This window comes from Gadus chalcogrammus, chromosome 17, assembly GCF_026213295.1.
Source record: "Gadus chalcogrammus isolate NIFS_2021 chromosome 17, NIFS_Gcha_1.0, whole genome shotgun sequence".
In the NCBI taxonomy this organism is placed as follows: Eukaryota; Metazoa; Chordata; class Actinopteri; order Gadiformes; family Gadidae; genus Gadus; species Gadus chalcogrammus.
Genome location: NC_079428.1, coordinates 15,027,414 through 15,048,958, shown reverse-complemented (window position 1 = coordinate 15,048,958; position 21,545 = coordinate 15,027,414). Strand labels below are relative to the sequence as shown.

The window sequence follows — 21,545 nt, the reverse complement described above, 5'->3', positions numbered from 1 at the left end:
ACCGGTGGTCAGGGAAGCCATCCGACTGAAGAAGAAGGCCTTCTGGGATATGTTATCCAGGGAAACTCCTGAGGCAGTTGTAGGGTACCGACAGGCTCTAAGGGCTGCTGCCGCTGCTGTGTCTGAGACTAAGCAGCGGTAATGGGAGATGTTCAGAGAGGCCATGGAGAAGGACTTTCGTTTGTCACCAAAGTGTTTCTGGAAGACCATCCTGCACCTCAGGAGGGGGAAACGGGGAACCATCCAAGCTGTGTACAGTAAGGATGGGACTCTGTTGACCTCAACACTTTGAGGAACTCCTGTATCCGCCTAACACACCCTCTGTGATGGAGGCAGAGCTCGAGGCTGATGAGTGTTCGTTGTCAAATTTCCCTAGTGGAAGTCACTGATTGACGACTACGTCAATCTTCTCCACAGTGCCAAAGCCCCAGGGATTGATAAGATCCAGCCAGAAATGCTCTGGGTGTTGAGGGGCTCAAAGTTGACACGGCTATTCAACATTGCGGTGAGAAGTCTGGTACAGGTACCCCGGGAGAAACTGTGGGAGGTGCGGCGGGAGTATTGGGTGATGGGGTCACTCCTCAGGGCCATCCAATCTCTGTATTCCCAAAGCGAGAGCTTTGTCTGCGTTCTCGGCACCAAGTCAGTTTCGTTCCCGGTGGGTGTTGGCCTCCGCCAGGGCTGTGCTTTGTCACCAATCCTGTTTGTGATATTCATGGCCTGGGACCTTCAGCACGCACTGGATCAGCTCGCAGCAGAGTGTGAGGCGGCTGGGATGAGGATCAGCACCCCTAAATCTGTGGCAATGTAATAAAAAATAAGTCCTCAGCCTAAGTGAAGTGGGTCTTGTTCGCGAGTGAGGGTATGATGGTGTGTGAGATTGGCCGGAGAATCTTAACAGCGGGGGCGGTATTGCGTTCGCTCTACCGCACCGTTGTGACGAAAAGAGAGCTAGACAACGCTCTCGATCTAACGATTGATCTTCGCTCCAACCCTCACCTATGGTCGTGAAGGATGGGTGATGATCGAAAGGACGAGATTGTGGCTACAAGGGGCCGAGATGGGTTTTATCAGGAGGGTGGCTGGCGTCTCACTTAGGGATAGGGTGAGAAGGTCAGCCATCCGTGAGGAACTCGGACTAGAGCCGCTGCTCCTCTGCTAAGAAAGGAGTCAGTCGAGGTGGTTTGGGCCACGGGTAAGGATGGCCATTGGGCGCTGCCCTTCGGAGGTGTTCCAGGCACGACCATTGGGGAGGAGCGCTCAGGGAAGACCCAGGACTACGTGGAGAGATTATATTTCAACCCTGGCCTGGGAAAGCCTCGGGATCCCCCTGTCAAAGCTGGTCAATGTGGCCCGGGAAAGGGAAGTCTGGGGCCCTCTGCTGGACGGATTGCCCTTCGGTCTTCGATGAGGGTTTCATTTCGCAATAATATGTACAACCACCAGATGCCGCCGTTTCAATTCCATTCATTAAGCTTGATGCCGACTATTACGACTATTGTTGTGAACGGTAATACCCATGCATCATTTATCTTTATTTTTTGTACCTAATGGAAGTATGTTTTCTTTCCCTATGAGAGTTTTGTACTTTGCTAATGCATAATAATTTAAAATATATATCTATAAACTTGGCACAAAAAGTAAGGAAATTTGGGTTTGGTAGATTATTGCTCTGTGGTAACAATGCTTTTTTGCAGTAAATTTTATACCGTTGGAAAGGCAGCTTCGACAAGACGTCGTCTGGCCTCAAGAGAAAAACATGATTTTTCAAAAAGTAAAAACCTACCTTTTTCACCAGATTTTGTATTTGAGTTTTAAAAGTGATGTGTTCATCGATCCCAAGTACTTGTAGATGGATACAACCTCAATTTCATTACCTTGAGATGTTAAAATTTGCTGATTTAACACCTTCTTTTTGGAATTTGAAAATACCATAAGTTTGGTCTTTTCAGCATTGAGAATAAGCTTCAGTTGACAAAGCTGAGCCTGAACTCTTTAAAAAGTGCTTTGCATGTACTGAAAAGCCTCACTGAGCGTGGATGCACAACAATAATTTACACTATCATTCACATAGAAATGAAAAGCTGTATTTGGGACATTTTGTCCAAGGCTATTAATATATAAAGTAAATAAAAGCCTCCTGGAACCGTCACCTTATCGTGGTAAAGAGGTTTGCGTGTCCCTGTGAACCTGAGGGCTGTGTTGTCTGGAGCCTTGTGCTCCTGGTAGGGTCTCTCATGGCAGAGTGGACTCAGGTGAGGGGCCAGACTAAGAATGGTTCAAAAATCCTCAATGAATAACGGAAGAAGAGGAGATGTGACCCGGCCCGGAGGAAGCCCGGGGCCCCCGTCTGGAGCCAGGCCCAGACGGAGGGCTCGATGGCGAGCACCTGGTGGGCGGGTTTGCCACGGAGCCCGGTCGGGCACAGCCCGAACAAACTATGTGGCACCCCCCCTCTCTTCATCCCATGGGCCCACCACCTGTGGGAAGACCCGTTGGGGTCGGGTGTGCAGCCACATGGGTGGCAGCGAAGGTCAGGGGTCTCGATGGACCAGACCCGGGCGGCAGAAGCTGGCTCTGGGGACGTGGAACGTCACCTCGCTGTGGGGAAAGGAACCGGAGCTTGTGAGGGAGGTGGAACACTATCAGTTAGATCTGGTGGGGCTTACCTCCACGCACAGTCTCAGCTCTGGTACCGTACTCCTGGATAAGGGTTGGACTCTATTCTTCTCCGGAGTTGCCGAGGGCGTGAGGCGCCGGGCGGGTGTGGGGATACTCATAAATCCCCGGCTGAGCGCCGCGGTGTTGGAGTTTACCCCAGTAGACGAGAGGGTCGCCTCCCTGCGCCTAAGGGTTGTAGGGGGGAAAACTCTGACTGTTGTTTGTGCGTATGCACAAAACAGCAGCTCAGAGTACTCTGCCTTCTTGGAGACCCTGAATGGAGTCCTGTATGGGGCTCCAGTAGGGGACTCCGTAGTTCTGCTGGGTGACTTCAACGCCCACGTGGGCAACGATGGAGACACCTGGAGAGGCGTGGTGGGGAGGAACGGCCTCCCTGATCTAAACCCGAGCGGTCGTTTGTTATTGGACTTCTGTGCTAGTCATGGATTATCCATAACAAACACCATGTTCGAACATAAGGGGGCTCATAAGTGTACCTGGTACCAGAGTACCCTAAGCCGAAGATCGATGATTGATTTCGTGATCGTGTCATCTGATCTGAGGCCGCATGTTTTGGACACTCGGGTTAAGAGAGGGGCGGAACTGTCAACCGACCACCATCTGGTTGTGAGTTGGATCAGGGAATGGGGGAAATTTCCGGATAGACCTGGTAAGCCCAAACGAGTAGTGCGGGTGAACTGGGAACGTCTGGAGGAGGCCCCCGTCCTAGGTATCTTCAACTCACACCTCCGGCAGAGTTTTTCTGGCATTCCAGTGGAGGTTGGGGGCATTGAGCCGGAGTGGGCGGTGTTCAAAGCCTCCATTGCTGAAGCTGCTGTGGCTAGCTGTGGCCTCAGGGTCTTAGGCTCCTCAAGGGGCGGTAACCCTCGGACACTGTGGTGGACACCGGTGGTCAGGGACGCCGTCAGATTGAAGAAGGAGGCCTTCCGGGATATGATATCCTGGAGGACTCCTGAATGTGCATCAAAACCCTTGATGCACATTTAATATTTGGTGAGTATGGACATAATCTTTAACATGCTCACTGACCAGGGATTCCAGCACTTTTGATAACACTGAGAGGTTTGAGAGTGGTCTGTAATTATTTAAAATGGTTGGAACCCCTCCTTTTAGTTGGGGTCGAACATAAGCAGCCTTCCAGATCTTAGGTATTTTGTTTGAAGCCAATGAGAGATTAAAAAGATGTGTCAATGGTTCAGCTAATAAATCTGCTTCTAATTTTAAAAACCTTGGTTCCAAGTGATCCGGACCAGACGGTTTTCTAAGGTTCAATTGCTTCAAGGCTTTGTGAACCTCAGCAACCGTAAAAGGGGTAAGATTGAAAGTGTTGTGTACATCACTAGCATTGTTACTCAAATTAAAGATTTGACAGACAAATGTGGGGCAGAATTGAACAGGAACCCAGAATGAATAAAATGTTATCATGAACAGCAATAGAATCTTTGAGTATACAAGATGGTAATTAATATGAGGTTTTAGAAGCAGATAACGATTGAATTGCTTTCCAGAATTTTCTCGGATCATTCAAATTTTCTGTAGTGATACTTTACCAAAGCCAAATACAGATTTGGCTTTTCTGAAGAGAGAAGTACATTTGTTTCTCAGCTGCCGAAAGAGAAGCCAGACAGCCTCAGTGCCTGACTTTCTTGCCTTTTCCCAGGCCGCATTACGTTCATGAAGCAGGCCGGAAAGCTCAGCTGTGAACCAAGGGTTATCCTGACCCTTAATTCTAAACTTCCGCATAGGAGCATGTTTATTTAGAATTTCATGAAAGGCATCATTGAAAAATGACCAACCATTTTAACATCATCAATAAGGGCAATTCTAGCCCAGTCAAAAATATATGCGTCCCATAGAAAACCCTGCTCAACAAACATCTTCAAATTATGCCTTTCTACAAAACAAGGTTTACACTTAACAATCTTGGTGTCTCTTATTGCTGCTATCACAGAGTGATCACTTACATCTTTTGGGAAAACACCTGTGGCAGAGTATTTAAAAGGGACATTAGTCAAAAGTAGATAAATAAGTGACGACTTCTCGAGACATTTTGGGTTCGGTCTGGTGGGGGAGGTTATTATTTGTGTTAAATGTAAAGAATCACACAGTGCTTTAAATGCATCTGACACAGGCATCAACCAATCCCAGTTAAGATCACCAATCACAACAATTTCATTATACTGCAATTCAGTGTTCACCAGTGTGGACATTGAGTTACCTATTGCAGATGGAGTCCTATAACAACCAACTATCATGATCCTATGGTCTTTCGAAACTTCCAAATTTAAGGATGAATAATAGAAGGATATGGGCACCGTGCATTGCTCATTTTCTTCCTGCCGAAAATTGTCACCTTTTTGGGCCATCACCAGTTTGCACCCCTGATACGAAGTGGGATACATTTCCATAAATATGAGTGGACAGGAGTTTGAGCATGAGCAACCATTCAACTATTTCATTTAATTTTTGTGACTGGGAGCCTTTATTGAAAAATCATACTTTCAACCTTTGTAAAGAAGGGGTATATTTCACCGGGTTCTCCACATTTATACAGCCTGCATGGAACAACATGGTACAGCACAGTGTTCACAGTGACACCCAAACTAAAGCGACTTTTCAATTCTGCATTACTCAGGCTAGTATCTAGTAGTAGAGGATACGATAACTTAGACAATGCAGGGTACATGATTTGCGTTTTTCCGGTCATCTGAAATGAACAAAATGTGTGTCTGTCCATCTGTCTGTGTATGTTCAGCATGACAGAGTACGACACAGAGAACATGAACTCTGAGGAGATCTACAGCTCGCTGCGCGGCGTTACTGAAGCCATTCAGAGCTTCAGCTATCGCAGCCAGGAGGACCTGAATGAATCCACCCGCCGAGAAGGCAAGAGGGACGACACGGTGAGTCCACTACTGGGACCAGTTTACTTAGTCCCTTCGGGCTGGGAGTGGAAACACTGTCACCACTAAACCACCTTCCCAATGTAAGGAAGGATTCAGCATGGAAAGAGAAGGAGAGATCCTCTGGGATGACATGAATGTATAAAGTAATAAAAATACTATTACCTTTGGAGAGAAAGTAAAATGTAATGTCAATGATACTGTTTCATATTTTTTGGAAGTGTATTACTGAATAAAGTAAATCATCCCATGGTCTGTTCAACATGTTTCTACCTTCCCCTCCTCCGCCAGGCCGGAAGGGAAGGGCTGGCGTCTGTCCCGGGGTCAGACGCCCATCTGGACGCGGTGGACGGAGGAGGGGGTCGCACAGCGCTGGACAACAAGACGTCGCTGCTCAACACCCCGTCGCCACGCTCCTTCTCGGGGCCACGCGGCCGAGAGTTCTCCCCGTACGGCTACGGCGAGACCATCAGCACCTACGACAAGAGCGCCCTGAAGGAGGCAGTGTTCGACGACGATGTGGAGACCTTCAAGGACTGTGAGTATATGCCCTACCTTTGAACTGTTTAATGTTTCAGTTATTACGTTCCTAAATATGTTCCTAAAGATGTTTGCAATGAAAGATGTTTATTAATGCACAATTCTCCCGAACCCTGATGCCGATAGAACATATATGATGTGAAAGTAAATCTTTTTGTAAGGCTACTATAACGGTTGTCAGTGTTTGTAGGCTTGTTTGTTGTTTGTTTAAATGTTTTACTCAATGAGATGTACACGGATTCTAAGTGTGTGGCAATATGAACGCAGGCGTGCCCATTAAACATTTGAAATGTACATCATCCCAATTATTTCATTGGGAAGTTAGGAAACTAGACAGCATAATCAGAAACCAGGGGACTTTTAAAAATCATACTACTATATAATAGCAGGCCTGTCGGACAAGTTACTCCTCCACACCTGGTCAAGTGTGCATGTGCTAGGCAGCCCGCAGCTCATACACACAGACACAGCACGCACGCACACACTGCACGCACACACACATACACTGCACACACATGTAGACACGCAGGCGCACACACGCACGTGCAGACACACACCGCACGCACACGTGCGGACACAATCGTTGCAAGACAACGGCAAGAACAAGATAACAGCCCTACCGTCGACAAACTCCCAGCTGAGATGTTATGTCTATAGACTGCACTTTTTTGCTAAACTTTTAAACATAACTCACCTCCTTGAGCATCCCGCAATGTCTCGCGATATTGATGGGAGAGTTTGCAATGTCTTGTGATATCCTGGGAGAGTTTGTCGACCGTGGGGCGTTTAAACAGTCGCCCCGCCGTCGACAAACTCTCCCAGGTTGGACATTCTGTCTATAGACTGTGGAAATTGCGATATAAGAAGTCAAGAGACAATTTTTGACGTTGTCAAAGTTCGTTTATTTTATCATCACCGTTAAATTCAAACATCACGCTGACCGGCATATCAACAATCGAGTCGTTGGATCTTTAAGAGACAGCGTCCCTATAACACAGAACGAAAACATGTTAATAATACAGCATGGTGAATTATGTCTATAGAGTTCACCACAAGACTACACATTGTTGCTAAAATGTAATATTACTCCCCTCCTTGAGCCTCCAGAAATGTCTTTACACTTTGTTGCTCAAACTTAATATTATTTCTTCCTCCTTGAGCCTCCCGAAATGTCTTGCGATATTGATATCCCTGCTGACTGTTTTAGTTGTTTTATTTTTCTGATGTTTTGTGTGTAGGCTATGTGTGACTATAGGCTACTGCTGCCTGTCTTGGCCAGCTCAGTTGAAGAGATGTTTAATCTCAATGACATATTCTTCTGGTAAAATAAATCTCAAGTCAGGCAACCAATGTACAATCCGTAATCTTGCCCTCACACCCCCCTTCGCCTCCTCCCCCACACAAGCCTATGCTTTATTTCCACTACAGCAAGGTAGGTTGCTGCCTTAGCTGTTTTTACACTAAGTTTATTTCACTAAGGTGCTTCTGTAAATGAACAAAATTTTCAGCTGTTCGTTATTATTATTTTCAACTAACCAATAGTTGCCATGCATTTTTTAATTGTCAATGCACTTTGAGCCCCGAATAACAGTAAAAGCTATTGAATAATTGATTTGCATGCATATTATACTACACTTTCCATTGAACAATCACCCCTGTAAACCATAAATTGACTCGAGCGTGTGAACAACATATCCTGACCTTTGTACCCTGAAAATCTCCTGAATAATACTATCCCTGACGTAGTATTTTCTCCGTAGCAGTGTTAATTTTGTCAGCTATTTTAGGTTTAGTCTTAGTCTTAGTCTTTTGACGAAAATGCTTCGTATATTTAGTCACATTTTAGTCATTGTTTTCCTTTGTAGTTTTAGTCTAGTTTTAGTAGACGAAAAGTCCTTACATTTTAGTCAACTTTTAGTCATTACTTTTAGTCAAAATGCGCGCTGCTTGCTGCCGGCTGCCCGCTGCCGGGCGATGGTGCCTCGCCGCAACCGGCGGCATGTCGCAGTTCATGTACTTCAGCGAGTCAAACCAAAGTTCCTTTCCCCCAATTCCTTCTCAACCATGGCTCAGATAACCCCCACGACAGTCTCGTTGTGGAAATACAAGACACGTCAAAGAACCGACAAGAAACACTTGCGTTACAGTGTGTGTATTCACACACACACATGTGGCGCTCGCACGGTCAAGTCTCATTGGCGGGCCAACGTCTCTGGGCGGGCCAGGCAGAGTAAGGGGAGGAGCTGAGATTCCTGATGACGTCATGAGCACAGACATTCCAAATCAGCGCGCTTGAGCCTCCGTTTTTTCAAAGGCGAGCAGAACAGCTAGTGCTAGTTTTACACCAAAACCCAAGTTTTAGCCACTGGGGGACCATAGGCAGGCTAGGGGAACTCATATTTATGTTAGAAAACCTCCCAAAGTGAGATTTTCATGTCATGGGACCTTTAAACTGTAATCAGAAAACGCGGTTATATGCTATAAACCCTATAGTATCTTGGGTATAAAGGCTGGGACGAATTTCAAAGTCCACCTTATGTTGAAGTATAGACCGTAGCGATTCCCATTGAAACGAATGGCGCGGTGATTTTCTTCAAAACGAGAGCCGGTAAATTGTGAAAAATGAATTAAACTGTAATCAGACAACGCGGTTATATGCTATAGACCCTAGTATCTGTGGAATAAAAGCTGGGAAGAATTTCGAATCATGTACAATGCATAACGTTAGCTCATAGCTGAGTGGACCATACCTCCCATTGCCAAGTCGTAGCTAAGGTCCGTCCTATTTACTGGAGGAGTGAACAGTTGCATAAGAACCTTACGGGAGTGTACTGAATGGAAAATATCATGCATTTTGAATGTCCAAATAGCACACCACTAACATTTTCGTCCTGTCTCGTCTCGTCAACGAAAACAAAATGACATTTCGTCATCGTTTTTATTATCACAGATCTATTTTTAGCTCGTCAACGTCTCGTCTTAGTCATGGAAAAAAGGTTGTTGACGAACATTTTTCGTCATATTTTCGTTAACGAAATTAACACTGCTCCGTTGGAAATGTAAATATTGCATATTCTCGAAGAAAGTTGTCCAATCCCGGGTTGCTTTGAACTCACTTCATTTATTATAAAGTCGTCGGCATGTTTCGGCATGGTAAGTGAAGCTATACGGAGGGAATTCTAGGAATCGTGTAGAACACGTGTGTGAGATAATAACTCTGGCTACTATGGGCCACGGGCAGAGGCCCGTGACCCTTCGCGGGTGTCGCTGAAAATCTCTGGCCACTATTCACCCCTTGTCCTCAGGTAGAGACCGTCAAGTGGGCGTGGCCTAGTGGGCGTGGCCGGGGTGCCGTACTGGCTTCGGCTTCTTCGTATATATAAAAGCGCTGCTATCTGTGGCTGGAGAAGCCTCCAATAAGCTCTTGCTCCCCTTGTGGCTATGTATAGTATTTACGGCTTATATGTTTGGTCCTGCTTCATTTTGGTCTATGTGTGGGTAGCTTAGATTCTTAAAATACGTAACAATCCCTCCTTGGTCATCTTAGATGACCATACAATAATATTTTAAATCATAAACACCATTTACCACACCGAAAACATAGTCAAATTAGGATCAATCATCAACACCATCAACCGTGTGGAAAACTCTTGAATAGAGGAAAAAACCACAACGCGCTCATAATACTGAGACGGCATTCACCTTGTGGGTCTCATTGGGAATACAGGTCATTATTTAACAATACAACAATGAACATAAATCTTCTTATCATACAATCACATGGCCAAACAGAACACAAACAAAACTATTCATAGAAATCCTGAGCTAATACTTTTGGTCATGTGCTACAAGGTCATACAATTTTCATCATGTGCAAAAGTAAAGTAAAAATTGGTAGTCATAATACAATTTAAAAAAATGCGAGATTATTGATAGCCTAGCATGGATTCGGGTGGTTCAGGTGATCTTCGTGGATTGGTTCGCACGTGGGTGGTTTTGGGCGTTGTTATTATCGTAGCCATTGTTTCTTCTGTCGCCGTCGGGCCTGTAATTCATGAACCCAAGACTCGTCCCTCCTTGTCAAGGGCTCAACTCAGAGAGGTTACTCCTACATCATGGGAGCCTCCAAACAGGTTCTCCGTCGTCGTCGTGTCAGTAACAGGTGGCCTGTAAAACAACCGTCTCAAGGAAGATCAACAGTACCATTATCAATGCAGCGATTCAGAAATAACGGGTTGCACTCGCAACCAAACAATACTATATAATAACAAACACAACTCGTCTTGGTGGTTGTTTTAAAATTTGTTATTTAAGTAAATCCGGGATATTGATTATCTTATATACAGGCGATTCTACTAGAATAGTATACCGTATTTTCCGGACTATAAGTCGCGGTTTTTTTGTAGTTTGGCTTGCCCTGCGACTTATATTTCGAAGCGACTTATCTGCCAAAATTGTGCGTACATAATCTTCGGCCGCAAGATGGCACCGTCATTCATTAGGCCTACAACTGAACGCTGCAAGCCTACTGCACCACCGAATAAATTATATTCTCGTCGTCATCGTCCTCAATGTCCTCCGGTTCAACCAAAGCTACCCCAGCCTTAGCTGCAATGTTGTGCAACATAGCTGTCACACATATCACAGCGCATGACTTGGCCTGCGAAAACTGGAGCCCTCCGCTGGACTTGTGAAGGCATCTAAAGCGCAACTTCCACCTCCCGATCGTGCGCTCAGGTTTAGGACCGCGGCGCATACGCGTCCGGTGGAATCCCGGTGTCACTGAATTCGGTATACTCTCAGAACTACGAGTGGGACCGACACACCTATATTGCTATTGCAATTTTATTCAGTCTCTCCAGACTAAACGTTCTTGTTCAAATGTTTAAAAATAAATGCGACTTATACACCGATGCGACGTATATAGGTTTTTTTCCTCGTCATGGAGCATTTTTTGACTGATGCGACTAATACTCGGGAGCGACGTATAGTCCGGAAAATACGGTAGGTGTTGACTATTCTAGATATTACAGCTGGATAGGGTCGGGCCCCTCAGGTAATGTAAGCCTGAATGGCACTTGGCACTTCTGTAGCGCCCACTGCTGTGGTGATCAGCAGATGCAGTAGCCCTCGTGCGCAGGGAATACAACGGCAGCCGGTGACAATTAACACAGTCTCTGCATTTATTCCCGCGACGGGCACTTACTGGATTCTGCCTTTCCACCTCCCAAACATATTCTCCATCCATCCTGTGAAAGGGTCATTAATGCCGGAGTTCTCTGCCAATTCTAACCTGAGGGATTGTAATCATACCAGCGCCCTGGCCACCAACCCATCCGGAGCGATTCAAATCCTGCTGTTATTTGATCTCCTTATGTGACTGTTAGTCCTTGCTCGCGGTGGTAGTTTGTAGGCTCCGGGTTTGTCTGCATCTGGTTCTGGAACTTTTTGCTTCTATTGCAGAAATACAAACTCATGTACAGCAGTTAGTTGTTCAAAAACATATTTCCATGAATTCTAATTTTAATTGTCTTACAGTATCTACTTTGATTTAATTTCACACTACATCCCTCCTTGCGCATTGCTTCAGCCATGCGCATTGAATGACAACCAAAGCTAACAACATCATAGTGCAACCAAGTTGCTATAACCAAAAAGATGTAAAAGGGAAATAACAATGTTAAAATTTGCATGTTCAATATCAATTCTGTGTTAACCGTATCTCATAATAACAGCTACCTTCATCATACTACCCGATTTTCCTACACTAACTATGTATATTGGATGACCTAATCTTCATTTATTCTACCTATTGCTCGCATTTGATGTTGTCCACACTTTGATTCACTCCTATGTCAAACGTGAAATGAACCGGGCCGAGAGGAATCAATCCAATTTGAACTCCCTGGCAAACGACGGCCAAGCCTCCGGTTTAATATGAAACTAAGCTAGATTAACGTTAAAAACCTGACCTTTCCTCCCCCCACCGTAAAGAGTTTGGAAGTTTGTGGCCGGTAATAAATAAACCTTATAGTGGCCCGGCTTAACTTCGGCGCTTTCACCATTTACCTTATGATGGTCTCGGCTTAACTTCGAGACATTCACCATTTACCTTATGATGGTCTCGGCTTAACTTCGAGACATTCACCATTTACCTTATGATGGTCTCGGCTTAACTTCGAGACATTCACCATTTACCTTATGATGGTCTCGGCTTAACTTCGAGACATTCATCATATAACACATAAGTTATCTTTGGGGAGGGGGGAATGGAGAGAGAGAGAGAGAGAGAGAGAGAGAGAGAGAGAGAGAGAGAGAGAGAGAGAGAGAGAGAGAGAGAGAGAGAGAGAGAGAGAGAGAGAGAGAGAGAGAGAGAGAGAGAGAGAGAGAGAGAGAGAGAGAGAGGTTGTAACACTTTAGCTGGGCCCCCCCGCCCAGCGGAGGTTGGTAACAAAAGAAGCCGACGTCATGAAGACGCGCCGTCTCTTTAAACCGTACACCACGTGGTTACACTCAAGACTCGCGGAAGAAGCAAACTTTTCGCCATTTGACCCAGATTATTGGTCAAACGCCTTCATGGATTTCAATAAGAATATTGAGATTGCGGCAAATTTGCTTCCACGGCGGGTTAGCGAGGCACTCACACCAGTTGGGTTAAAACTGCGCAAGTGTACCTCTACGGCTGCGTTGTATACTAATCAAAATTGCACATTAGACTTAACTATACCATTACATGAACAGTATTTATTATTATAATTATCTAGTTTTTTGTTGGTCAACATCAAATCGATACATTAAAACTAGGCAGAACAAAGGGTCATCCAAACCTACAACAATTATGCACATCTGGGTATTAAATATATGGTGATATTCTATAAACAAAACAAAAAACTGAACCTAAAAGAAAAATTCTGAAGTTATCGGATGAAACAAATGTTATTGTAATTGAACTACAGCAGTTGAGCTAACTCCCGCCTTGTGCACCGGTTAAAACCATGTGCATAATTTATTAATTAAACATATCATTTTAGCAGTTGAACCCTGTGTCTATTTGAACCATCCTGGTTCTCTAATATCATTGTGCATGACACAACCCGTGTCTATTGCACTCCTGTTTTGATACACAAAACGCATGAAAACAGACAGAAGGGCCCAGCAACCTTGAAAAACATAATGTCTGAGTGTTAGGCATTCGTTACTGCATATACTGCTATTTCCTGAAGAGAGAGAGAGAGAATATTAAGATCAATGCACACAAACACAGGTTGCAAAGGCTAAATTTACATCCTGGTTCCAACACATGGCTAGGTGTGAGGGGGCAAGGGGAAGAAAGAACAATAAGACGAGAATTTCAATTTAACTAACAATAGAGAGGCGAGTGGCCTTCTCTAAGCAATATGAATAAGGAAGGGTAGGGGAAGAGAAAGTTTGCAGGGACAAAGGGTGGGGAGGGGGGGATCTGACGATCGGACTTGGGACAAAAGGATGGGGGGGGGGGGGGGGGTCTGACTACCGGACCTGGAAGACTGGGACAAAGGGTGTGGGGGGGTACACGTGTGTAGGGAGACTGGAGGGTCTTTTACCTTAATAATTCATCGTCTTTAATAACAAAATACCAACAGACTTGAATGTAAAATGAAGCATGCAGTCTTGGGTGGCATTTAGCGGATCGGCAGATAAGATAGTATGCACTCCGAACGTCCGCTATGGTGCTACTGTTTAGGAACACAGACCGTGCCGGCCTTAGCGGAGAAGTGAAAGATAACTCTCGTTAATATACTATTTTGGCCTGATCTATACAGAGACCGATAGTGGAGGGCTTCACCTCTTAACCAGTACCAAGAATGATTGTTAACGACGAGTACTAAAAACAACTCATGTGTGAAGAAAGGGGGAGGTTGGGCCTTCAGTGTTCCTTGCAACCGTTGATCTACACGTGTTGTTATGCTAGGCTTCTGGAGCAGCACGATCGGACGGTGGCTAAAACAAACTTACACCTAAATGTTCTTATAACCAATCCTATTTCAGATTAAATCTTTAAGACAATGAGTTCTACTTACCTCAGACGTGTGTGGCCTGTTGAAGTTGTTTTAGCGTCGCGCCCGCCGGGATTCTCGGGACTTTCTTCCAAACGTCGGGGTCACCATCTATTGCATATTCTCGAAGAAAGTTGTCCAATCCCGGGTTGCTTTGAACTCACTTCATTTATTATAAAGTCGTCGGCATGTTTCGGCATGGTAAGTGAAGCTATACGGAGGGAATTCTAGGAATCGTGTAGAACACGTGTGAGAGATAATAACTCTGGCTACTATGGGCCACGAGCAGAGGCCCGTGACCCTGAAAATTCTCTGGCCACTATTCACCCCTTGTCCTCAGGTAGAGACCGTCAAGTGGGCGTGGCCGGGGTGCCGTACTGGCTTCGGCTTCTTCGTATATATAAAAGCGCTGCTATCTGTGGCTGGAGCAGCCTCCAATAAGCTCTTGCTCCCCTTGTGGCTATGTATAGTATTTACGGCTTATATGTTTGGTCCTGCTTCATTTTGGTCTATGTGTGGGTAGCTTAGATTCTTAAAATACGTAACATAAATTACATTATATGTGTAGATTGTTCGCTGAATGGTTAAAAAATATTTAAATGTGGAACGTCCAGTGTCATGGCGGAGTGAAGATGTCCCTCTTCAGCTCTCCTCGCATATTACATAATTTATCGGCTTAAAGCCTTATTTCTCGGCTAAAGGCACGTCTTTTTCCCCTCACCATCCTTTGTCACGTTACTGATACCTTCTAACCGGTTAACATGTCGAACAAACCCGGCAGAGGTAAAAACGCAAAGTCCGAGCAGTCCCTGCTGACAAATGCCTCTGCTAGCAAACCAACTACGCCGACCAATGCTGCTAGCGAACCTCCGCCGAGCAATGCCAGTGTGGAGCTATCGCACGGGGCTCTGAAAGAAGTACAAGAGGCCATCAAAGCTGATGTGGCCGCTATGAAGGACGAGATTTTCTCAGAGCTACGTTCTTCTATTTCAACCCTCCAAGCTACCGTTTCTGTGCACATCAATAAAATATCCGACATTGAAATTTCTCTGACGGACGTGGATGGGAGAGTGGGTGAGCTAGAAACTTGCTACGCTGCTTTGCAAGATGAGAACTCCAAGCTGTACGCTAAATTAGACTCCCTGGAAAACTTCTCCAGGAGGAATAATCTAAAAGTTACTGGTTTGGAGGAGAAAGTCAAAGCAAACCACCGCACTGCTTTTATGGAAAAGTTCCTGATCGAGGTTTTTGGAGAGGACAGTTTCACCCGCCCGCCTGAGGTTGACCGTGCCCACCGCACTTTAAGACCGCCGCAGCCGACTGGTCCCCTAGGGGCGATGGTGGTCCGGATGCACTACTACCAGACAAAGGAGCAGATTCTACGGATTTCGTACGAGAGAGGCCAGCTGACCTACCGAGGAGCAAAGATCAGCTTTTACCCCGACCTCAGCGCTGACCTATTACGCCGGAAAGCCGCTTTCCTTCCAGTCCAAAAGCAGCTGAGAGAGGCAAGAGTGAAATGCACCCTACTACACCCTGCAAGGCTCCGGTTCGTTTTCAACGGGAAGAAGCAGGAATTTGCTGACCCCTCCAAGGCAGCTGCTTTTTCCAAGTCCAATATTCCTACGGCGGGCACGGCGAGAAATGACGGGGAGTGATGGTATGTGGGTCTTCAACCTTATGTTGTAATTGACTGTGATCTTCCTACCCAAACCAACGTTTAGAACGTTTCTAGTCTACTTCAACGTTAATCCAAGGCTATTAGTCTGAATATTACACGTTGCCAATGTTTACAGTTTGTGTGATGCTATATTTGAATAGCCTTACTTTTTCTTTTATTGTATTGTATTTTACTTTTATTATTATTTATTTATTTTATTCTCTTTCTTCCTTATATTAGTCTTTTGTCATACACTTATCATTACTACCGTCATTGTGACTGTGATTAAAATGTATGTGCTGAGTTATGATGAGTGGCTGAAAAGTTCAGTTAATCTCTTGGAACATAAAAGCACTGAACCACCCTGTAAAGGGTAATAAAGTGTTAGCCCATTTAGATCAACTTGGGGTAGGAATAGCTTTCCTCCAAGAGACTCATTTATGCAGGGCAAGTGTTATGAGAATTCAGAGGAGTTGGGTGGGTAAGGTCTTCCATTCTAAGTTCAATTCTAAGGCTAAGGGTACAGCCATACTGGTACACAAAGGCGTTACCTTTGAAAGCGACAAAATAATTGCAGATCCAGATGGCAGGTTCATTATTGTTACCGGTCAGCTTTTAAGTAAGCCTGTCATCCTTGCTAGTGTCTATGCTCCCAACTGGGATGACTGTAACTTTATTAAAAAAAAATTCTCTACTATCCCTGATGTCAATAATCATCAGTTGATTATTGGGGGGGACTTCAATTGTGTGCTCTGCCCCGGTCTGGACCACTCATCACCCAACCCCCCCCCCCCCCTTTCCAAAACTGCTGCAGCTATTAATACTTTTATGGATCAGTATGGTATGGTTGACCCTTGGCGTTTTAATTTCCCTAAAAGTAGGGCTTTTTCTTTCTTTTCGCCAGTACACCATACGTTTTCTAGAATGTACTTCTTTATTTTAGATTCTAGGCTTTTACCCCTTTCCACCCCGCCTATTTATCACAGTATAGTTAGATCCGATCATGCCCCCCTTTCTTTTGAACTGAATTTTCCTGGTCAACCTGCCCTATATAAATCATGGCGCTTGAACCCTCTTTTGCTCTCCGAGGGTGCATTTGTGACATTCATTCAAAAACAAATTAGGACTTTTATTGAAATAAATGCCTCACCGGAAGTATCTCATAGTACCATATGGGAAACACTAAAAGCTTACCTACGCGGCCAAATCATTGGGTATGCTTCACACACTAAAAAAGCTAGGATGGCTAAATTAGAAGATCTGTCTGTCCAGATTTTGCAGCTAGACAACCAATATACCTCAGCACCCACTGCTGAACTTTACCGACAACGGATTCATCTACAGACAGAGTTTGATTTAGCTTCCACTTCAAAAGCGGAACACTCAAATCTTGGCATACATTTTATGAGTTTGGCGACAAGGCAGGCAAACTTCTCGCTCACCAAGCCCGCCAGGCGGCCGCCTCGTGCCAGATAATCCATGTTAAGACCACCTCGGGCGTAGTGACCACAGACCACAAGGAGATCAATCATTCTTTTGTGTCATTCTATACCAATCTGTACACTTCCTTTTGTGACAATAGCGCTTCCGATTCTTTTTTTCACAATTTGACACTGCCATCTCTTGTTGACTCTCAGGAAGGTGACCTTGATTCCCCTCTGACGTTGAAGGAGATTTTAGATTCCATTTTAAGTATGCAATCTGGGATATCCCCCGGACCGGATGGGTTCCCAGTGGAGTTTTTCAAAAAGTTTGCCTAGGATTTATCCCTGTTAATGCTGTCTATGTTTAATGAATCATATTTATCTGGTCATCTCCCTGAAACCTTGAATCAGGCATTTATTTGTCTCCTTCACAAAAAGGGCAAAGATCCTTTGTGTTGTCAGTCTTACAGACCAATTTCCCTTCTAAATTTAGATTATAAAATCCTGGCCAAGACTCTTGCTCGGCGGCTCGAGAAAGTTCTCCCAGATTTGGTGCTGTCTGACCAAACCGGATTTATTCGTAGCAGACACTCATTTTCTAATATTTGGAGGCTTTTTGATATAATTTACACTCCCACACGGTCTGCAGTCCCCGTAGGTTTAATAAGCTTAGATGCAGGGAAAGCTTTCGACCGGGTGGAGTGGGAATATTTATTTATGGCAATGAGGAAATTCGGCTTTGGCAAGGATTTTATTTCTTGGGTTGAACTGTTATATGCCTCTCCCTTAGCTTCCGTTAATACAAATAATTTACAATCAAAATATTTCCCACTATATAGAGGCACGAAACAGGGTTGCCCCCTGAGCCGTCTTCTATTTGCCTTGGCAATAGAACCCCTTGCTGCTACCCTACATCAGTGCCAGGCGATTGAAGGGATAACCCGAGGGAATACTACACACAAAATTTCTCTTTACGCCGATGATCTTCTTTTGTATATGGCTGACCCAGTAGCATTGCCGCATGTTCTGTCAACATTGGAACAATTTGGAAAGTTTTCTGGTTACAAATTGAATTTACAAAAAAGTGAACTACCCCATTAATTCAGAAGCTCCTTCTGCTGTTTTTCCATTCAAGACAGCGCCCTCTCATTTTACATACCTTGGAGTAGTAGTACCCACTCCTTCTGTAAGTTATGTAACCTAATTTTTACACCTTTACTCGATCGGTGGTGCAAGCAGGATATAGGCCGGTGGCGTGCACTGCCTCTTTCATTGGCTGGCCGGATTGATCTAGTAAAGATGAACATTCCCCCCAGATTTCTTTACTTATTTCAATGTATTCCGATTTTTATTCCAAAGCGAATTTTTTTGACACTGGATCAAGTCTTGAAGAGATACTTCACCAGTGGGAATATGAAGGTTTTATGAATTAAATAATTCAATGTATTATAAATGTGAAAAAAAAAATTGAAATCGGTTCATCCTGAAAAAAGGCAGAAAGAGTGTTTTCATGGTCTCTCTGGCTCAAAGTAAGAAAACCTCCAACTACCACAGTGCATTGCGCTCGCTGCCCCGCCCACCTGTCGGTCTCCCGTACGCGAGCTCCCGCCCCCTCTCATTCCTTATTGGTGGAAAAATTTGCCACCAAAGGTGTGTTGTAGTCCTCGGCCCTTCTAGCGGGACAAGAGGTTTCTCCCGAAATGACGTCAAACGCGTCATTTGACGTCATTTCGGGAGAAAATTAGATGAGAAAAAATGGGCCAAGGGGAGACCGGTTTAGACTGATATTTATTTATATATTTATTTATATTACAATAGCGATTTTATAATGATAGAACGCTGGTTCTAAATGGGTGAAGTATCCCTTTAAGTGCTTTTATGGGATGGTAAGATCCCTCGTATTCGTAAATCTTTTTTACATAGACCGAAAAAATTGGGAGGGATGGCAATGCCTAATTTCCTTTATTATTACTGGGCTAGCAATGTTCAGAAGGTTATGATATGGATTAAGTGTGGTTCTGGTGTGGAAGCTCCGCCTTTGGTTGAATTGGAATTTTTTAAATTGCAACTCCACCCGCTGGTAACGGCTCCTTTACCTCTTAATTCTGGCTCCTTTGAAAACCCTGTTGTTGCCCATACCATGAAGATCTGGGTTCAATTTCGGAAACATTTTGGATTGCAAAGCGCTTCACTACAGGCTCCTAACCTTTCAAACCATCTTTTCACCCCCTCCGTGTCAGATCTGGCGTTTCGGGCCTGGCATGGCAATGGAATTAGGCTTGTTCAAGATTTATATCTAAACAAGATATTTGCTTCCTTTAAGCAACTGTCGGAGAAGTACTTATTGCCCCGTTCCCATATGTTTCGGTATCTGCAGATAAGACATTTTGTACAAAGCGGTCATCATCTCTTCCCTGCTCACCCACCAAGCACACCTATTGATATCTTTTTAGCAGCGGACACCATTCTCACGGATCATCTCCTGGATTTATGGGGTAATTGATGCTATTAATCCTCAAACTCTGATGAATTTAAAATTTATTTGGGAACATGATTTAAGTCTGTCATTTGAAGGTGATCAGTGGGATTTAATCCTTGGGCGAGTGCACTCCTCATCTCCCTCTGCCAGGCATGGTCTAATTCAGTTTAAGATAGTTCACCGTCTTCATCTCACTAAAGAGAAACTAGCAAAGATATATCCAAACACCGATCCCACGTGTGAGCGATGTAAATCTTCTACCGCCACATGGTTACAGATGTTTTGGTCATGCCATCATTGCTCTTTTTGGGGTAATGCCCAGAGATACAATATGGCCGGCTTGGTTGCATGATGTGTCGCTTTTACAACTTTGCTAGCTCGCCGCCTTATACTTCTCAACTGGAAGAGACCAGTCCCACTATCTCATACTAGATGGCTAAAAGGGATCATGTTCTGTTTAAAGCTCGAAAAGATCAAATTCACATTGAGGGGAGCTGCAAATAAATTTGAAAAGTATGGATGCCTTTTCTCACGTATTTTGACAACATTACCCAAATTACAGACTTGGTGGATTCGTAATATATAGAGTACTGCCTTGAGTGTTTATCTTATCCCTTATCAGAAAGAGTTTAATTTTTTTGTTATGTTATATGATGTTATTCATATGCATTTAATTGTACATGAGGAGGGGGGGTTGGGAGATATCAATATATTTCATTGCTGATTTTGTAATTGTTTTTAAAATGTATTGCAATGTTGCCATTGCTTTGGCAATTGAGTCATTTTTGGTAAACGCTAAAGATAGGTATTAGCATAACCCTAAAAGCACACATCATACAATAAATTACAATACATTAGTTCACAGATGCATGCTTATATAGATTTTTTAATAATACGCTCTCTTTCGCCGGTAACGCAGTCGTTCTCAAAGCCTTTCTTCTTCATCGTTTATTCTATTTGTCTATAACTCATGCTTCAATCTTTCATCGATCGATGCTTACGATTTTGTGGATGCAACGGAATACTATATGATGCATTATTTTAGCAAAAATTAAGATGATCGTGAAGAGGTCTGCCCGTTAAGGCCTCCATTTGGTCTGTGTTCAAAACAAACTACAGTGACAGCGGCCACACTTGTCCCGCCTCGTGCAAACTTAGACCCTACGTCATATTCCGCCCCTTGCAAGCCCACCCCCCTAAACCCCCCGTTGATTATACTGATTATTAAACGACATTGATGTCCGCATATAAAGCATGAAGCTTGAATCACCTGTGTGAAAATGGCTTATAAGTAGAAAAATTATTATGCTTGCTTCATAACGTAGGCCTAAGGGGAAAATTATAATGGTTGCTTCATTACGTAATAGGTGAACCAAAATGTTAGACGTTGTAACATTATAGGCAAAATTTTATTATAATATGCGCTCAGAAATTTGTTAAATTATTGACTGGGACAAGAGGTTGAGTAAAAACTCTAGTAATAAATAAAAGACATGTGTTTGTGCGTGTATGTGCAGATTAATGGTTGTGGTTGTTTCAGCAATCACATCTCTCATTATTAACTCTCTGTTGCCCCTCCCAACTCCATCCGGCCTTTTCCTTACCCCATCCTTCTATCTCACCCCCTCCCTCTACCTCACCTCCACCCCTCTACCTCACCCCCACCACTCTACCTCACCCCCATCCCTCTACCTCCCCCATTCCTCTTTCTCCTCTTCTCCAGCCCACCGAAAAGAGGGTACAGAAAACAAGGCTACGCTCCCCAAAGTCTTTGCTCCCGGTAAAGATACATAGACCCTACCTCCCTCCTTCCCTCCCCTC

General features: G+C 44.3%; 1 protein-coding gene across 2 annotated transcripts in view; it reads left to right on the top strand.

The window, feature by feature from the left end:
- Window positions 1–21,545, top strand: part of clasp1a (cytoplasmic linker associated protein 1a) — a 137,914-nt gene that overhangs the window by 101,819 nt on the left and 14,550 nt on the right. The window contains exons 26-28 of one of the 2 annotated variants that reach the window (XM_056576028.1): window positions 5,438–5,585; window positions 5,877–6,123; window positions 21,448–21,504. In XM_056576028.1, the coding sequence (XP_056432003.1) occupies window positions 5,438–5,585; window positions 5,877–6,123; window positions 21,448–21,504 (452 nt within the window). The remainder of the gene's footprint in view (window positions 1–5,437; window positions 5,586–5,876; window positions 6,124–21,447; window positions 21,505–21,545) is intronic. The other variant, XM_056576027.1, reaches the window with a different exon arrangement.